The 16,974-nt window shown below is 42.4% G+C and overlaps 1 protein-coding gene across 2 annotated transcripts in view; it reads right to left on the bottom strand.

Annotated features, from left to right (window-relative positions):
* efcc1 (EF-hand and coiled-coil domain containing 1) overlaps positions 1–16,974 on the bottom strand; it is a 92,819-nt gene that overhangs the window by 15,715 nt on the left and 60,130 nt on the right. The window contains exons 2-7 of one of the 2 annotated variants that reach the window (XM_055648202.1): positions 9,294–9,439; positions 5,816–5,951; positions 3,175–3,340; positions 487–645; positions 303–371; positions 157–226 (exon numbers count right to left, since the gene is read on the bottom strand). In XM_055648202.1, the coding sequence (XP_055504177.1) occupies positions 157–226; positions 303–371; positions 487–645; positions 3,175–3,340; positions 5,816–5,951; positions 9,294–9,439 (746 nt within the window). The remainder of the gene's footprint in view (positions 1–156; positions 227–302; positions 372–486; positions 646–3,174; positions 3,341–5,815; positions 5,952–9,293; positions 9,440–16,974) is intronic. The other variant, XM_055648203.1, reaches the window with a different exon arrangement.

Raw genomic sequence — 16,974 nt, 5'->3', positions numbered from 1 at the left:
CTGCAGCAAGGAGGAATTTAATGTTTCCATTGCACATCTGGTACATGTGCCAAATAAACACTCTAGAGATTATTTGTTGCATGTATACACTGTAAGGACAAAGAAGAACAAAGCAGGAATGGGAAATGTTCACATTTTTTAAATTTGTTTACTCACCATGCTGAGGGTTATTGCAGGACTCTAAAGTGCTGAGCAAGATTTTTCCTAGCGATCTCCTAGACACATTCTAGATAAAATAAGGATTTAATTGATTACAATGCAAAATGGAAATATGGTTAATTAACATTTTGGCACTTAAATACCTTCCAAGTCACTTTTAATAACCCTGTGGCGTATTCATTTCTACATAGGCTGAAACTCCTATCTTTTTTCTGAAATGTAACAAACATAAATCAATCCTAATGCACAACTGGAAATGAGCTTTTCCTTATCGTGGCAGTCCATTGCAGTAAATTACTGAAAGCTGTCAGAGCATCATTCACTCACAAGGTCACGTAACTGCTGCAGGAGCTGCAGTACATCCATCAGTTTTTCTTCTATCAGTGACAGACGTACTCTCTCGGTCTCCAGCATCTGCAGCTCCATCTGCAGCAGTTCGGTCTCATCCACTTTGCGCTGCAGTTCACACAGCAATGACCCCTTCAACTGAAAAGCAAACCAGGAAAATATGGTCACATTTCTAAACTTAAGAACAGTTGCATTGTAGCTCTGTAATAGAATTTACAACGATGAACTAAAAGGACATACATTCCTACTGAAGGATATTTATGCCTCTTAGAGTGCTCCCTCAGTTATAGTTCAGAATAACATAAATTCCAATGTTATTAATGAGTATTATAGGACTTTGCATTTTATGGATTAATGTCAGAAGTATTTAATGAAAACTTTAAATGTGTGGCATATGATTAAAAATATTCATTTTACTCCTTCATGTATCTGAAACTGAAATTACTCTGTAAAATGCTGAAGTAACTCAGTGGGACAGGCAGCATATAACTCAGTGGGACAGGCGGCATCTCTGGAGAGAAGGAATGGGTGACGTTCTGAAGAAGGGTCTTGACCTGAAACGTCATCCATTCATTCCTTCTCTCCAGAGATGTTGCCTGTCCTGCTGAGTTACTCCAGCAATTGGTGTCTATTTTCGATTTAAACCAGCATCTGCAGTTCCTTCCTACATGTAGGAATTGGTCAGATGAATATACAATATACATATGTGTATTATCCTCTGCTTCCAAAATTCCATGCCAATGAAGTCTATGGAAGCAGGATTATCAACTATATTTAGCACAAGCATCCGTCGGCGATGAGTGGTGCCGTGGTCTGGCTGCAATGGACTAGAACCCCAGAGCTTGGTAGAGTTTAGTTTATTGTTGTCATGTGCACCAAGCTACAGTGAAAAGCTATTTGTTGTGAGTTATCCAGTCAGCGGAAATACTATACATGATTACAATCAAATCATTCACAATGTACCGACAAAGGATAAAGGAAATAACAAAAACAGTGCAAAAACCTAATTCCATAATGCAGCCAAAGACACAGTCTATGTTGGGTATGCCACCGTTGCCATATAAAAGCAAAATAAGTCAAATAAACTGTAAAACTAAAAGATAGAAAGGGGGCAGGTGCTTATTAAAGATAGAAACAAGGAACTGCAGATGCAAATGTAGACACAAAGTGCTGGAGCAATCATTTAATTTATTAAGTCAAAGGGCTCTATCCTTCCCACAACCTATTGGGAAACAGAAAAGGAATCCAAGGACCCACCTGAAGGAGGGTCACAACTCAAAACATCACCTATCGCACTCTGCATGCTTTTATGTAAATCAGCATCTGTATTTACTTGTTTTTACTTTTAGGAAACAGGATAATTTTATATTTGGGCCACATCTGACGAGGCATTGTTTTAAAAATGTTCAGACAAAGTTTCCGTTTAGTTTATTGTCATGTATACCGAGGCGTGCTAACCAGTCAGCGGAAAGACAATACATGATTAAGAACTCTAGAGTGAAGGGAGGTACATTTGTTCACATCAATGATGGAAATGTATGATCTCTCAAAGTTGGCTTTGTGACATTAATATTTTATGAACATCACCCAATACTGAGTAAGGCTTTCAGCATTACATTGGAATTTTAAAAGGAATCTACTCCAAGGAGGATGTGGATCTATTAATATAACCACTTCAAATAATCGCTGCTCCATGCCTGAGGTAAAGTATTATTAATTTTTAACTAAAACTGGATGGTGATGTTCAGACAGATTTGTACCTGACTCCTCTGTAACGTTATACAGAGAGTCATGTTCTGAGTTCTCCAGGAAGTAGTACACATGTGCAATAACATGGTTGTAAACCTCATGCAGGGTTCTGCAGTTACTTTTACTATCAAGGAGATTATTCGTGTTTTGCTCACAAGAACGGATAGAATTTCAATCCCCTTGCAAAGGTATACCAAGTAAAATGTGTCCTCTTTCTAATAAGAGTGCTGTTCCAAATTGTATTCCTTCTATGGCAGGCAAGTATGAAACCAAGGGAATTAAAATGGAAAATGCTGAGCTGGTTAGGCTTCAGATGGATTAACTATTTTCCTTCTTTCAGATGGATTAGTTATGATTACCAACCCTTCACCACCCTCTATCAGTTGAAAGTATAACCATATACAGGTTTGGAGGGATATGGACCAAGCACAGGCAGGTGGGACTAGTGTAGCTGGGACATGTTGGCTGATGTTGGCAAGTTTGGCCCAAGGGCCTGTTCCCACACTGTATCATTCTATGACTCTCTATGAATCTATTTATGTCAATCTGTTTCCCCTTTAGGACTACACACTATCAGATATTCCCGTAGTTCCTTTCAGCCTCCAATTCCCCTCATCTCGCCCTTCCACCTTCTCTGCAACTTGAACTGTTCTTTCTTCTGATGAAAGATCATTAATTGGAAACACCAGCACTCCTCCTCTTTCCACAGGGTGCTGTCTGACTTGATTTCATTTCAAAATTCCAGCATGCGCGATATTTTGCTTTATGAGAATGAAAGGTTTGAACTGATTCAAAAATCATTATATCAAAAGTTATTTGAAAGACGATTTTTAACAAACGCAGAAACCCCTTGAATATTTTTGTCATAAATGTACATTTGCTGACAAAGAAATGCAGCGGGACGTTGCGATATCTCACCTGATCAATGTCGGTCTCCATTTGTTGGGTTTCATATTCCTTTAACTCCAGTTGCTCCTTTAATTTTGCCACTTTCTCAACTAGTTCCCAAATCGCATTGTTGCTCTCGTCGCACTGTATGTTCCCAAACTCTGACAGTAGCTTCCTTACAGTTTTATCATCACAGCTGTGAAAACATAACATGTAACAGGGGACTGTCAATGGTCTGAGAGTGTAATAGATGTGTACATTTTTTTGTAGAAAGCTCTTTGGTTAAAAATGTCATGACTTGCTGTCAACAGTACAGTGAGGCTGATTGGTATTCATTGTTATTTTGTTGCAAATTGCGCAGAATTACTGGTGAAGCAGACATATTGTTCAATATGAAAATTTGAACATTGAAAGTTTCAAAATGTGCATTGCACATGCTGTAGTAATAATCCAGCCTTCTTTTATTTATGCATGACACCTCAATAGAGTCATAGAGTGATACAGCGGGGAAACAGGCCCTTCGGCCCAACTTGCCCACACTGGCCAACATGTCCCAGCTACACTAGTCTCACCTGCCTGCGTTTGGCCCATATCGCACTAAACCTGTCCTACCCATGTACCTGTCCCACTGTTTCTTAAATGTTGCTCAACCTCTCCTGATATGCAAGTATATAATTCATATTAGAAACATAGAAACATAGAAAATAGGTGCAGGAGCAGGCCATTCGGTCCTTCGAGCCTGCACCGCCATTCAATATGATCATGGTTAATCATCCAACTCAGTATCCTGTACCAGCCTTATCTCCATACCCCCCGATCCCTTTAGCCACAAGGGCCACATCGAACTCCCTCTTAAATATAGCCAATGAACTGGCCTCAACTATCTTCTGTGGGAGAGAATTCCACAGATTCACCACTCTCTGTGTGAAAATTGTTTTTCTCATCTCAGTCCTAAAAGATTTCCCCCTTATCCTTAAACTGTGACCCCTTGTTCTGGACTTCCCCAACATCGGGAACAATCTTCCTGCATCTAGCCTGTCCAACCCCTTAAGAATTTTGTAAGTTTCTATAAGATCCCCCCGCAATCTTCTAAACTCTAGCAAGTACAAGCCGAGTCTATCCAGTCTTTCTTCATATGAAAGTCCTGATGGTGATGGAGATGTTATTAGTGATTTATATGTGATGGAGAAGTTATTAGTCTAAAATTAGAGACATTTAATTGCTTGTTCCACGGTGCTCTACTAGGAAATAGTACTCTATTGTGTTGATTTCCAAATGAGATTTGCTTACTCATTTCAGGATAGTTAAGGGGGTTACTATTGGTGGAGTTACTGTGGAGTTACAAAGAGGGGCTCACTATCGACGGCACCACTGTCTCCCCATCTCCCCAGGCCCGCAACCTTGACGTGATCTTTGATTCCACCCTCTCCCTTGAGCCTCACATCCGCCATGTCATTAAAACCTCCTTATTTCACCTCCGCAACATCGCCAAAATCAGACCCTCTCTCACACTCTCCGCTATTGAAAGACTCATCCATGCCTTCATCTCCTCCCGACTGAACTACTGCAACTCACTTCTCCTTGGCATCAGCTCCACCTACATCAACCGACTCCAACTGGTCCAGAACGCAGCCGCCCATCTCATCACCCACACCAAATCCTGGCATCACATCACTCCAGTCCTCAAACAACTTCACTGGCTTCCCATCTCCCACCGGATCACCTACAAAATCCTGGTCCTCACCTATAAAGCCCTCCACCATCTGGCCCCCCCATATCTCACTGACCTCCTCTCCCCCTACTAACCATCACGGTCCCTCAGATCCACATCAGCCAGTCTCCTCTCCATCCACAAGTCCAACCTCTGCAGTTTTGGGGACAAAGCCTTCTCCAGGGCAGCTCCCAGGCTCTGGAACTCCCTCCCCCAACTGATCCGCAATTCCGTGTCCCTCACCATCTTCCAGTCCCGCCTCAAGACCCATCTCTTCACCTCTGCCTATCCTTAGCCCCACGTCCCCCTCCCTTTTCATCTGTGCTTGAATTGCCTCATATTGTGTTTTGAATTGAATTCTGTCTTTACTTTGTGTACTAGTCATGTCTCTACTATTTATTTCATTCCGCTTACATGTTTTTCCTCTACTTGCTAAATTTTTGTAAGGTGTCCTTGAGACTCTTGAAAGGCGCCCATAAATAAAATTTATTATTATTATTATAAGTGTGGCAGCTTTCCTACTTTGAAGGAAATTGGTGAACCCATTTTTTACAACTATCCGGGTTGCACTCCACATTGGTCTGACCGCAGTCGGAGTACAGTTCTGGTCACCACGCTACAGAAACTATATAATAATGCAGGGCAGGGAGCAGGGGATGTTGCCCGGGATGAAGAGTTTTGCTATGAGGAGAGACTTGAGAAGATAGCAGTTTTATCCCTGTTTACCACGTATTGCATCAGCAATGAACATGCCAATTTAATACTTGTTTCAAAAATTAAACCTATATTCTCTATGATAGAATTAAGAACTTTTTCAAATTCCTTAATGTATGGGAATGGGGCGAAATGGTAGCATTCATTAGCGAGAGGGATGTATGTTTGACCCTTCACTTAGATTTTTGCATTGGGTTGCAGTGAGATACCTAAAGTTCTATGGTTAGATTCAGCAGTTCTGCTCACCCATTTCCACAGCAACAGAGACGGTTCAAAAGTTTCTTCAATTCTTTCACCTGGGTCTTCTGATCTTCAGTCCACTTCTCATCCTCCTCGTCTGAGGCAGCTTGTCCTTCTACCGAGCGAAACAGCTGCTCTTCAACTAGTTGATGCACAGAAGCAAATATTTAACATCATTTAAACTTGCAAAACTGTAGCAACACTTCAGTGTGATCCCACTGTTCATTTCTATGGAAACGTTGAGATGGTTATCTTTAAAAAATAAATATGTATAAAAATATTAACTATTTATAAGTACTTGCAAATTGAAAGTTTTCAAAATGTTCCCAAAGTCTCTTGTCTTTGATGTTTTGACATATAAAGTTACGAGCTTTAATTCACCACAATTCCAAGCTTAGCACAAACAGTCAAAATACAATAGGATATCCTGATAATTGTACATAACTCGCATGACAAGAATGAAATTATGCAAGAACTATCAGTGAGCAATTATTCCTTATATTCTGTATAGTTTGCACAGGAATGCCAAAGGTCAAAATGGATTGAATATTCAGCAAAGCTTTAAACAAAATATAATTAAACAAACTGCATTTTACAGTTGAGTAATAAACATAGTAGAATCTGGTACTCTTCATTAATAACATTTATATTGAACATAGTTTGCACATGCCTTTGAATTTTATCTTGTTTAAGAAATAAAAATATTATGAGATCCATTTCATGTATGGTATAATGCCTGTGTTTCTGCAGCAAAAAACATCACAAGCTGTTGTACAAATGTTTATTTGTTGTAATCTACTCCATATGCATTTCTGATTTGCATTTGATTTGGCTTTTGTTTGCACCATTGCAAGTGGTTTCTAAAGTTGACTGTGAATGAGCTTAGAATAGATTTTGTTTGCCTGGTAGTCTGGTTTGGAAGGTGAGACATGGGACACAGAGTAAGCTAGCCAATTAGATAAAACATTGTCTATCACACAGTTTGACCTTTGGCGTTCCTTTGCAAACCTTTAGTCAGAATATAAGAAATATTGACTCACTGATATATCTTACACCTTTTTATTCGTGACATGCGAGTTATCATGTACAATTATAAGGTTATATAAGGTTATATATTTTACTAGACTAAGTGGGACCCGTTGGGTCCCATGTTCACATGGGAGGGCTGGTCCCCCAATGCAATATTCCGCCTCTCCACCAATTCCAATATTGGTGGGCAGTGGGGGGTGGGGGCTTTCTGGAGGGCTAGTATGGGCATTGTGGGCTGAAGGGACTGGTTTCCAGAGGGCTAGTATGGACATTGTGGCCAAATGAATTTTTGGGCAGGCGGCTCAGTCACTCAAGCCTGTTGTGCTGGCAACTCACTCACTCACGGCTGGTGGGCTAGCAGTTGACTCACGGCTATTCCTTGAAATTCCATTTCAAACAGGGTGCAATGCCACCAAATTCAAGTGCAGTTTCATGCCACTTCAAGCAGCGTGCAAGGCCACCAAATTCAAGTGCAGTGTCATGCCACTTCAAGCAGGGTGCAAGGCCACTAAAGACAGAGTCGTGACCTCTCCCTTCCCCATCTTGCTGAGACTGAGCCACGCCCACATTTCCCAGTTTTATAGTACCTCCCCCAACCCACAGGAAGGGGTGTGGCCTTCATGGCGTGATTGACAGGAAAATCTCAACATTTTTTAAACACTAATAACTCTTTAATTTTTCATCGATGGGACCTCGGCACCTGATGAGCGGTGGGGGACTCTGGGTAAGATGGCCAAAAATCACAGCCATACGTGGTAGCGTTTTTTCTAAAATCAACATACAGCGCAAACAGGAAGCGGGCAAGATTAGACTTTTAATTATAAAGGAGGCAACACCAACTACTTTCCAATGAGGCACTTTCAAAGCAGAGGGAATACCAACCACTTTCCAATGAGTCAGTTTCAAAGCAAAAGCAACACCGAGGCATTTTCAAAGCAAAAAACACTGAGGCATTTTCAAACTACATTTTCAAACCACATTAGGGGCACTCAAAGTTTAGTAGACATGTGCTCAGTGTTATTCACAGCTCAGACTGAGAGACGTGACCCTCGCTCCCCCATCTTGCAGAGATTGACTGAGGCACTCAACACTTCCGGGTTTTATAGTCCCTCCGGAAGGGGTGTGGCTTTCAGGAGAGAGATCCTCAACATTTTTTAAACACTAATAACTCTTTAATTTTTAATCAATGGGAAAAATCCTCTTGTCCTGCGCAGCGGAGGGGGACACTGAGTAAGATGGCCAAAAATCACAGTCGTAAATGGCAGCGTTTTTTCTAAAATCAATACACTGAACAACAGGAAGTGATCAAGATCAGACTTTTAGTAATAGAGATACTGAAGCAACTGTTTGTGCTTAGTTTGGAATTGTAGTGAATTTGGTGAATTTGGAATTGTGACTTGGTGATAGGAATCAGAGGCTCATAAGGTCATAAGGAATAGGAGTAGCCATTTGGCCCATCAAGTCTACTCCACCATTCAATCATGGCTGATGTATCTCTCCCTCCTAACCCCATTCTCCTGCCTTCTCCCCATAACATCCGACATCTGTACTAATCAAGAATCTATCTATCTCTGCCTTCAAAATATCCACTGACTTGGCCTCCACAGCCTTCTGTGGCAAAGAATTCCACAGATTTACCACCCTCTGACTAAAGACCCACCAAGAAGGAGTCGTTTTCAGACTGTAAGCCTATGACAATGGTGTGTTGCAGGAATTGGTGTTGGATTCCCTGTTTTTTGTCACACATATTAACAGTTTGGATGAGAATGTAGGTGGCATGATTAGAAAGTTGGCAGATGACACTAAACCTAGTGATGTGGTGGACAATGCAGATGGGCGTTTAAGGTTACAACACGGCTTAGATCAACTAGGCAAATAGACAAAGCGATGTCAGATGGAATTCAGATAAGTGTGAAGCGATGGAATTTGGAAAGTTAAATGAGGACAGAACAACTGTGAGGTTATAAACTCGCCTAACATTTTATAATCCATAATGCTGAGACTGAGTCTGAAGAAGGGTCTCGACTGGAAACGTCACCCATTCCTTCTCTCCAGAGATGCTGCCTGTCCCCCTGAGTTACTCCAGCATATTGTGTCTATTTTCGATGTAAACCAGCATCTGCATTTCCCTTCCTACACATTTTATATCCAACCTGCCTATGGTTCTCTCCAGGTAATGTGACATGTTAGACGACAACATGTAGACTGTTGAGTGTGGTTTTAATTCTAGACCTAACCAGTAGGATGTTAGACTTCTACAGTATGTTGATAACAATCAGAACCTCCATCATAAATGGTCCTAATAAAATTGCAAATGAAAGACCTAAATTGGAAATGAAATAGTAAATCGAAATGAAGTAAATTATGTAAACGTGGCAAATAAATGAGAAGAAATAAAGGTCCATCTGCATCAAATAACACTTTGTAGATTTTCTAATCCTCTAAATATTCTTACCATTATAAGCTGAAGCTTCTGTATCGCCTGTCAGTGATCTGCGTTCCTGATGCACAGGTAAACACCCCTTCCATTCGTATAATGCATGAGGAGACCTCGCCTCTGACGGATTTGCTTGAAGGAATTGAAACTTCATGACCTCTGACCTAAACAAAAAGTGAATAAATGTAAGAGCAAATCCCCTTGAGAATACTGACAGTGTTTGAGGTTTTCTTACCTTAACTGCAGTTTCTGACCCTTTCAAAAATGCTTACATACCTACAAACATATCTGTCACAAATTTACAGCTATCCTAACAAGTAGAAATACCATTACACTTTCTGGTGATTCCTGATCATTTAGCTGGAACGATTTGCTCACCATCGATTGTTTTGTTTGCAAGATAATAAATTCATTTTAATCCAAAGATCCCCTCCGTGAAGCTCAGTGAGACAAACACTTCAATCCCATGATTTAATAACGTTTGCATTCATTGAAACTCACTACATTATATAGAAATGCAACCATTTTCACACCATAATAACAAATAAAGCATTTGGAAACTGCCTTCCATTGAATCAAAGATAGACACAAAATGCTGGAGTAACTCAGTAGGCCAGGCAGCATCTTGTTGCCCGTCCCACTGAGTTACTCCTGCCTTTTGCGTCTCTCTTCGATTTAATCTGGCATCTGCAGTTCTTCCCTTCCTTTGAATCAACTTAGGTTGTTGGTGGATTTGTAGATGACAGTATATTATGACCCTATGTTGATATCCTCGTCATTTAATATGTAACATCAAATAAACAGCTTTTCAATATGTCACTGAGTGCAGGGCTGCCAACTCTCACGCTTTGAGCGTGAGACTCACGCCCTCAAGCAAACCCTCACGCCCTCACGCTCATCAGATATTTCTCACGCTCAGTGGTGAGAAATTTTGTGATCAACGAAAATGTCAAAACTCGGATAAATTGCATGGTCCGTGGGTGTTGGAGAGCTGGGGCTGCGGGAGGGATGGGAGCAGAACCAGCGGCGGGAACAGATGCGGGGAGCCGGGACTTGCGAGTGTTTGCGGCGCTGTCGAGCATTTGCAGCGCTGCGAGTCGCTCGCTGCAGCTCCGGCCATGGAGTGCTCCGGAAGCCGCTGCCGCTGCCGCGAGAGTCTCTGTGTCGAAGGGACAGACTCTCAAAGGGAGGTGGAGAGAGAGAGAGGGGAAAGAGACAGGGAGACAGTGGGGGGGGGAGAGAGAGGGGGGGGAGAGGGGAGAGAGAGGGAGAGAGAGAGGAGGCGTGAATGGAGAGAGAGAAGAGGGAGGGGGGAGAGAGAGGGGGGAGAGTGTGGAGGTCGGAGAGGGGGGAGAGAGGAGGGAAGAGAGAGAGAGGGTGAGAGGGGAGAAAGAGGGAAGAGAGAGGGGGCGGAGAGGGAGGAGAGGGTAGGATAGAATGGGAGAGAGAGGGGAGAGATGTGGGTGGCAAAAGAGAGAGCGAGAGGAGAGGGGAAAGAGAGAGAGATGGGGGGGCAAAGAGAAAGAGGTGAGAGAGACAGAGGAGAAAGAGAGAGGGGGAGGGGAGAGAGCCAGGGGGAGAGTGAGGTGGGAGGGAGAAATGGCGGGGAGGTGAGAGAGAGAGAGGAGAGAGAGAGGGGGGAAGAGAGAGAGGTGAGAGGAGAGAGAGAGAGAGAGAGAGGAGCAGAAAGAAAGAGAGAGAGGGAGAGAGAAAGAGAGAGGGAGAGAGAGAGAGAGAGAGAGAGAGGGAGAGAGAGAGGGAGAGAGAGAGAGACAGAGAGAGAGAGAGAGAGAGAGAGAGAGAGAGAGGAGAGAGAGAGAGAGAGAGAGAGGTGGGAGAGAGAGGGGGAGAGAGAGAGAGAGAGAGGAGGGGAGAGAGAGAGGGAGAGAGAGAGAGAGGGAGAGAGTGAGAGAGAGAGAGGGGGAGAGAGAGAGAGAGAGAGAGAGAGAGGGAGAGAGAGAGAGAGGGGGGGAGGGAGAGAGGGGGGGAGGGGAGAGAGAGAGAGGGGGAGAGAGAGAGAGGAGGAGAGTGAGAGAGGGGAGGAGAGAGAGAGAGAGGAGAGAGAGAGAGGTGGAGAGAGAGGGAGGGAGAGAGAGAGGAGAGAGAGAGGAGAGGGAGAGGGAGGGGAGAGAGAGGCAGGGCTGCCAACTCCCATGCATTGAGCGTGAGAATCACGCATTTCACCAAATTCTCACGCTGATCACAAATTTCTCTCGCTCTGTTGTGAGAAATTCTGTGATCAACGAAAATTTCAAAACTCATATCAACTGCATGGGCCGCGGGTGTTGGAAGCGGAAGCAGCGGCGGGGACAGATGCGGACGGGGAGCGGGGCTGGAGAGTGTTTTCCGGGCTGGCGAGTCGCTCACTGCAGCTCCGGTCATGGAGCAACCTCAGTGCAAGAGTCCCGGGCCGTCGGAGGCGTCGAAGCGTTGCGCCGCTGCCGTGAGAGTCTCTGTGCCGAATTCGCCCAGGTGACCGGCATGGATCAGGCTGCGGCTCGGTGCATCCTGGAGGACAACCAGTGGCTGCTGGAAGTAAGTACCAAGCACTGGGTAGAAACGGTGGAAGATAGTGGACTTCAAATGGGGGTGGTTGGTGAAAGCATCCTGCTTGCCTGCTAGATTTTCACTTACTGTAACTGCAGGAAAAATGTTCCCGATGTTGGGGGCGCTCAGAACCAGGGGTCACAGTTTAAGAATAAAGGGGGGGGGGCAGTTAGGACTGAGATGAGAACAAACTTTCTTCACACAGAGAGTTGTGAATCTGTGGAATTCTCTGCCACAGAAGGCAGTGCAGGCCAATTCACTGGATGTTTTCAAGAGAGAGTTACATTTAGTTCTTGGGGCTAACGACATCAAGGGATATGGGGAAAAAACAGGAAAGAGGTACTGATTTTAGATGAATAGCCATGATCATATTGAATGGCAGTGCTGGCTCGAAGGGCCGATGGCCTATTCCTGCACCTATTTTCTATGTTTCTATGCTTGAGTATATGGCAATAAAACTCGATCACTTGATTTTGAAGCATTCATGCATGGTGGAGGTATAATGTAGTCATAGAGTGATACAGTGTGAAAACAGGCCCTTCGGCGCAACTTGCCCACACCCGCCAACATGTCCCAGCTACGCTACCTGCTTTTGGTCCATACCTCCAAACCTGTCCTATCCATGTATCAGTCTAACTTTTTCTTAAATGTTGGGATGGTCCCTGCCTCAACTACCTCCTCTGGCAGCTTGTTCCATACACCCATCACCCTTTGTGTGGATAAAGTTACCCCTTAAAAAGTTACCTCTTAAAATTACATCATACAAAAAACATTGAAATCATACTTCTACAGTGCACTAAAACATGATTTTAATACATCAAATTTCAAAAAGTTCCTACCCTGGGAGGGGGGACACCCTTCTTCCACACCCTCTCCCCACTCGGTTGCTCCACTCCCTCACCGGGTACCCCCAAGGCCAGTGATCAGTGATCGCACAGCCTCCCCCCTTTCAAAAAGGCTCCAATCCAATTTAAAGCATATATATTGCATTCAAGTGTAAGTTAAAAGACTCGCTACAGTATGCACCATATTGCACAATTTCAAGCTGAAAAATGCAAATGTTCCGTACCAATGGGAGGGGGACACCCCTCCCCCCTGGTCACTATACCCCCTCGGGATTGGTCTCTCGCAATTTCTCACTCCCAACTCTCACCCAATGTTGGCAGCCCTGCTGAGTGGTACATTGGATCAACATATATTGATCAACATGGATCAACCTTTTAACTTTATGGATCTGAATTTCAAAGCAGGTTGGATCAATTGCCATCCTCCTGTTTGTTAATGAAAAGGAATTATTATTAGTTATTACCGCTGTATTTGAAAATAAATTACACTAAGTTGATTAAAAATCTGTTTTATTTAACTTTTTCTATTGTGGGATTTAAAACTGGAATAATTTGTAATATATTCGAAAACGTATCAGGTAAAATTCACAAAATTGAGGTGAAACAAAATTACAACAATGCTAGACTCGGAAAGCTGCAGTAACTCAGCAGGACAGGCAGCATTTCTGGAGAGAAGGAATGGAACCCCCCACCTTTCCCAAACTAGTCTGAAGAAGGGTCTCTACCCGAAACATCACCCTTCCTTCTCTCCAGGAATGCTGCCTGTCCCGCTGAGTTGCTCCAGCTTTTTGTGACTATCTTCGGTTTAAACCAGCATTTGCAGTTCCTTCCGACACATTAAAACAATGCTAAATTTTTCACCGTACATAGGATAAAGGAAAAGCAGTGGCCATATCCTTCCTGCTATGCGATTTAGTCTCAAGAAGTAGCTAAGAATATAATCCTCTGGTAATAAGACAATATATAAAATGAAAAAGGGCCATTTAAAAAAACATTACGGCCTGCTTTCACTAATCTTCCATTACTGCAGCTATCAGTCAATTAAAGATGGTTGAAATGAATTCACTGGTTGAGCCAAACAAGTGACCTCATAAAATATCCCCATCAATATATCACTCTTAGAAACTATCCAATGGGAAAATGCTGCCGGTTTCACACTGAGTTGGAACTAATTGGAGTGCAGAGCTATAGGTTGGAAGCTCACAGTTTAACTATAGATATGCACACATTTAAATGAAGTTCTGAATGGTTACTCTTAGATGCTCTGATCAGTTTTGAGAAAGAGATGTGAATTATAATGCTTTAATATTAACAACATTTTATTCTTGCAAAATAACTTATAATTGCCAAATCAGATTCCAAAATTAGTTTGGTGTTATACAATCGCAACAATCTCCCAGCACTGTACTTGTTACTGCTGTATTTATATATTTTGTAAACCAGAGAAATGCTTTAAAAAATTGAAGGATTAATATATAAGCACATTTAAAATCCACAACAATTTTGAATTCATCAATGCTTCAAAGTGTCGAGTAACTTTGTACTTTCACAACATCAAACATTTTTAAAATGTTAAACATTTAATTGTCCAAATAATCCTCTGTTTGACATGTTCTAATGTTGAGTTTCTGACAAGAGATTTCTTCATGTTAATTATACATTCCCTCTACTTGCTTCAATGAGCCACACAACACATCATTTTTTTAATAAACTAGCAGGTAAAATCTGTGAAATGCTTTGACCGTCAATTAAGTGTAACATTTCACAGACCTAATGCCAGTGTTAAGTTTAAAATTGGTGTGGCAATGTCCACAACCCACTTTGATGATATTCAGAAACATTAGACACTTATAATGTATCAGTACACAAACAGGGCGGAATGAGGTCGCCATAGTGAGAGACAAACATCTCTCCAGTTCTTTTGTGCGATTGATGTAAGCGGCTTTAGATCCTGAAACAATGTCATAGAGAGTGAAAGATTGTAAAGTGATAGGTCCTGAAATATTATCCATGACTAATGACATTCTAATCAATGCTCCTCTGACTGTTTGAGGACTTGAAAAGCAAATTAGAAGCCAAAATGCAGTAAGAGTTAAGCACTTTAGTAATTTCTCCCCCTAGTCTAGTGCATTCATTTTTTGATTATCAAAACTAGAAATTCCAATAATTAGCAGGAACTTCTACCTAAAACCTATTCTAACTGCAAAGTTTCATGTGCTAAGGTAGAGGAACCTGAAACCTGTAACGTCCAGGTTGAGGAAGAAACTCTTCCCTACAGACGTTAAGCTATTAAACACAACAACTTAAAAAAAGCACTGAACTATCTAGACTATTATTGCACTATTATTATTTGTTTGTTTTTTATGTGTACGTATGCGTGTTTGTATATATATACACACTGAACTTTTTTTTCTCATTTATTATATTGTTTACAGTGTACTATGTTTACAAATTCTGTTATGTTGCTGTAAGTACGAATTTCATTGTTCTAACTGAGACATCTATCTATCTCTATACTTATAAAACTCTGATCTTGGATTTGTATTTATTTGTGTGATGCTTGTGTGAGTTTCACATCTCCTCAAAAACATGACGCACTAACGGTGACATTTTTACATATTCCGATAGAGATTTACGCCATAAATGTCAAAAATCGCCTAATCTGAAAATCTCATGCATTATTTCTCGAGTTAGTTATGGCAATGTTCACAAATCTCGAATAACTTAGAAAATAAACGAGATGGTCTCGCTGATGATGTCACAATGGGCCTGACTGCCTGCGAGTGACATCACCCTGTTATGTCTTCTGTACTTCTTGGCTTCTTAACTTTCATTTCTTTAAATTTGTCACTTAGCGTTTTAAAAACCACTGCTCAGGTCGTGCTGCGCGCTCTGCTGGGGTCCTTGAAGTTCTAGAACATGGCGGCGGTCATTATCATCGTGTGGGCGTGGGTGAGTGTGCGGGGCAGCATGATGGGAAGGTGGCCCGGGCAGCCATTACTCCCTCTGCGATAGGCTGTCTATGGAGACCTGCGATTCCTCTGTCGACCGCAGAGACTCAGGGGAATCGTGACGCCTTTTCCTCGCTAGTGATCCCGATCCCACCTGGCGATCTCTGGCCACCATGGGGGACGACCTCCTCTCCATCTACCCCGCCTGATCGTCTGTCACGCGGGTGGGTGGGCTTCCCCTAGCGGAAGCCACGATCGGCCGGCCCTCCGCTGCATGGAGAGTGGTCCTGCCCGGCTATGGGTGAGTGCTGGAATATTGCGCTGGGGGAACGGGTTGTGTTGGAGAAAGGGGAACAGGTTGCCTTGGGGGACCAGGCCTCCCATGTGACAGGTATCCAATGGGTCCCACTTGGTCTAGTATGACAATAAAACACTCTTGACTCTTGCTAAAATATAGAGAGTCTTGGGATACATGAAGAATCTAGTTAATCTTGGAACAAAAAATGAATCTATAGACACAGGTTAAATTAATAAATTGGCACAATGTTCTTTCTCTTCTGATACTTCAGCTTGACTAAGATAAATTACTTTGCACTGGATGAATGGATCTAAAACAAAGTTAACTGTTGAATTTGGGGTGGTATTTCCTGCAGTCAAACGATCAAATAAATTTGTGTAGGAAGGAACTGCAGATGCTGGTTTAAACCGAAGATAGACACAAAATACTGGAGTAACTCAGTGGGACAGGCAGCAACTCTGGCGAGAACGAATGGGTGATGTTTCGGGTTAAATTTTACTTCTTCAAAATAAATTTCACAGTCTTACATGCTTCAAGCATCAATTGAGGCCAATACAATATCATTTACCAAGAGTTTTTCATGAATTATACTATCTGTTATACTTTATATACTTACGTAGATTGTTAGATTTGGCAGGCTATCACACACCCATCACAAAATTGGCAATGGTTATTCAGGTTTGGAAGTCTCAATTCCATTTCTATTGTGTGCCAGTCTCAAGCTGTTCACAAGGATAGCCCGTGTGTAATGTAGGAACTCATCCAGCATTTTTCCATTCTGAGGTCAATGTACTGCCAAAGCAAATAGAGGCCTTACTCTGTCTCTGATCGTGCAATGGCTGAATCTGACAGCCTAACTTGGATTTTTGTAACTTACATTCTGCAGTAGGCTGGATCTCAAGTATTGTCGAGACAAAGTACAGAATGAAATAGAGAGCTTGGAAACATAGTGTCAAGCCAGCGATCTCTCCGTCAATGTCAGCAATACAAAGGAGCAGGTTATTGACTCCAGGAAACGAGATGGTGTACACGCTCCAGTCAACATTAATGATGCCGAA

This window comes from Leucoraja erinacea, chromosome 16, assembly GCF_028641065.1.
Source record: "Leucoraja erinacea ecotype New England chromosome 16, Leri_hhj_1, whole genome shotgun sequence".
Lineage (NCBI taxonomy): Eukaryota > Metazoa > Chordata > Chondrichthyes > Rajiformes > Rajidae > Leucoraja > Leucoraja erinaceus.
This window is presented reverse-complemented; position numbering and strand designations above follow the sequence as displayed.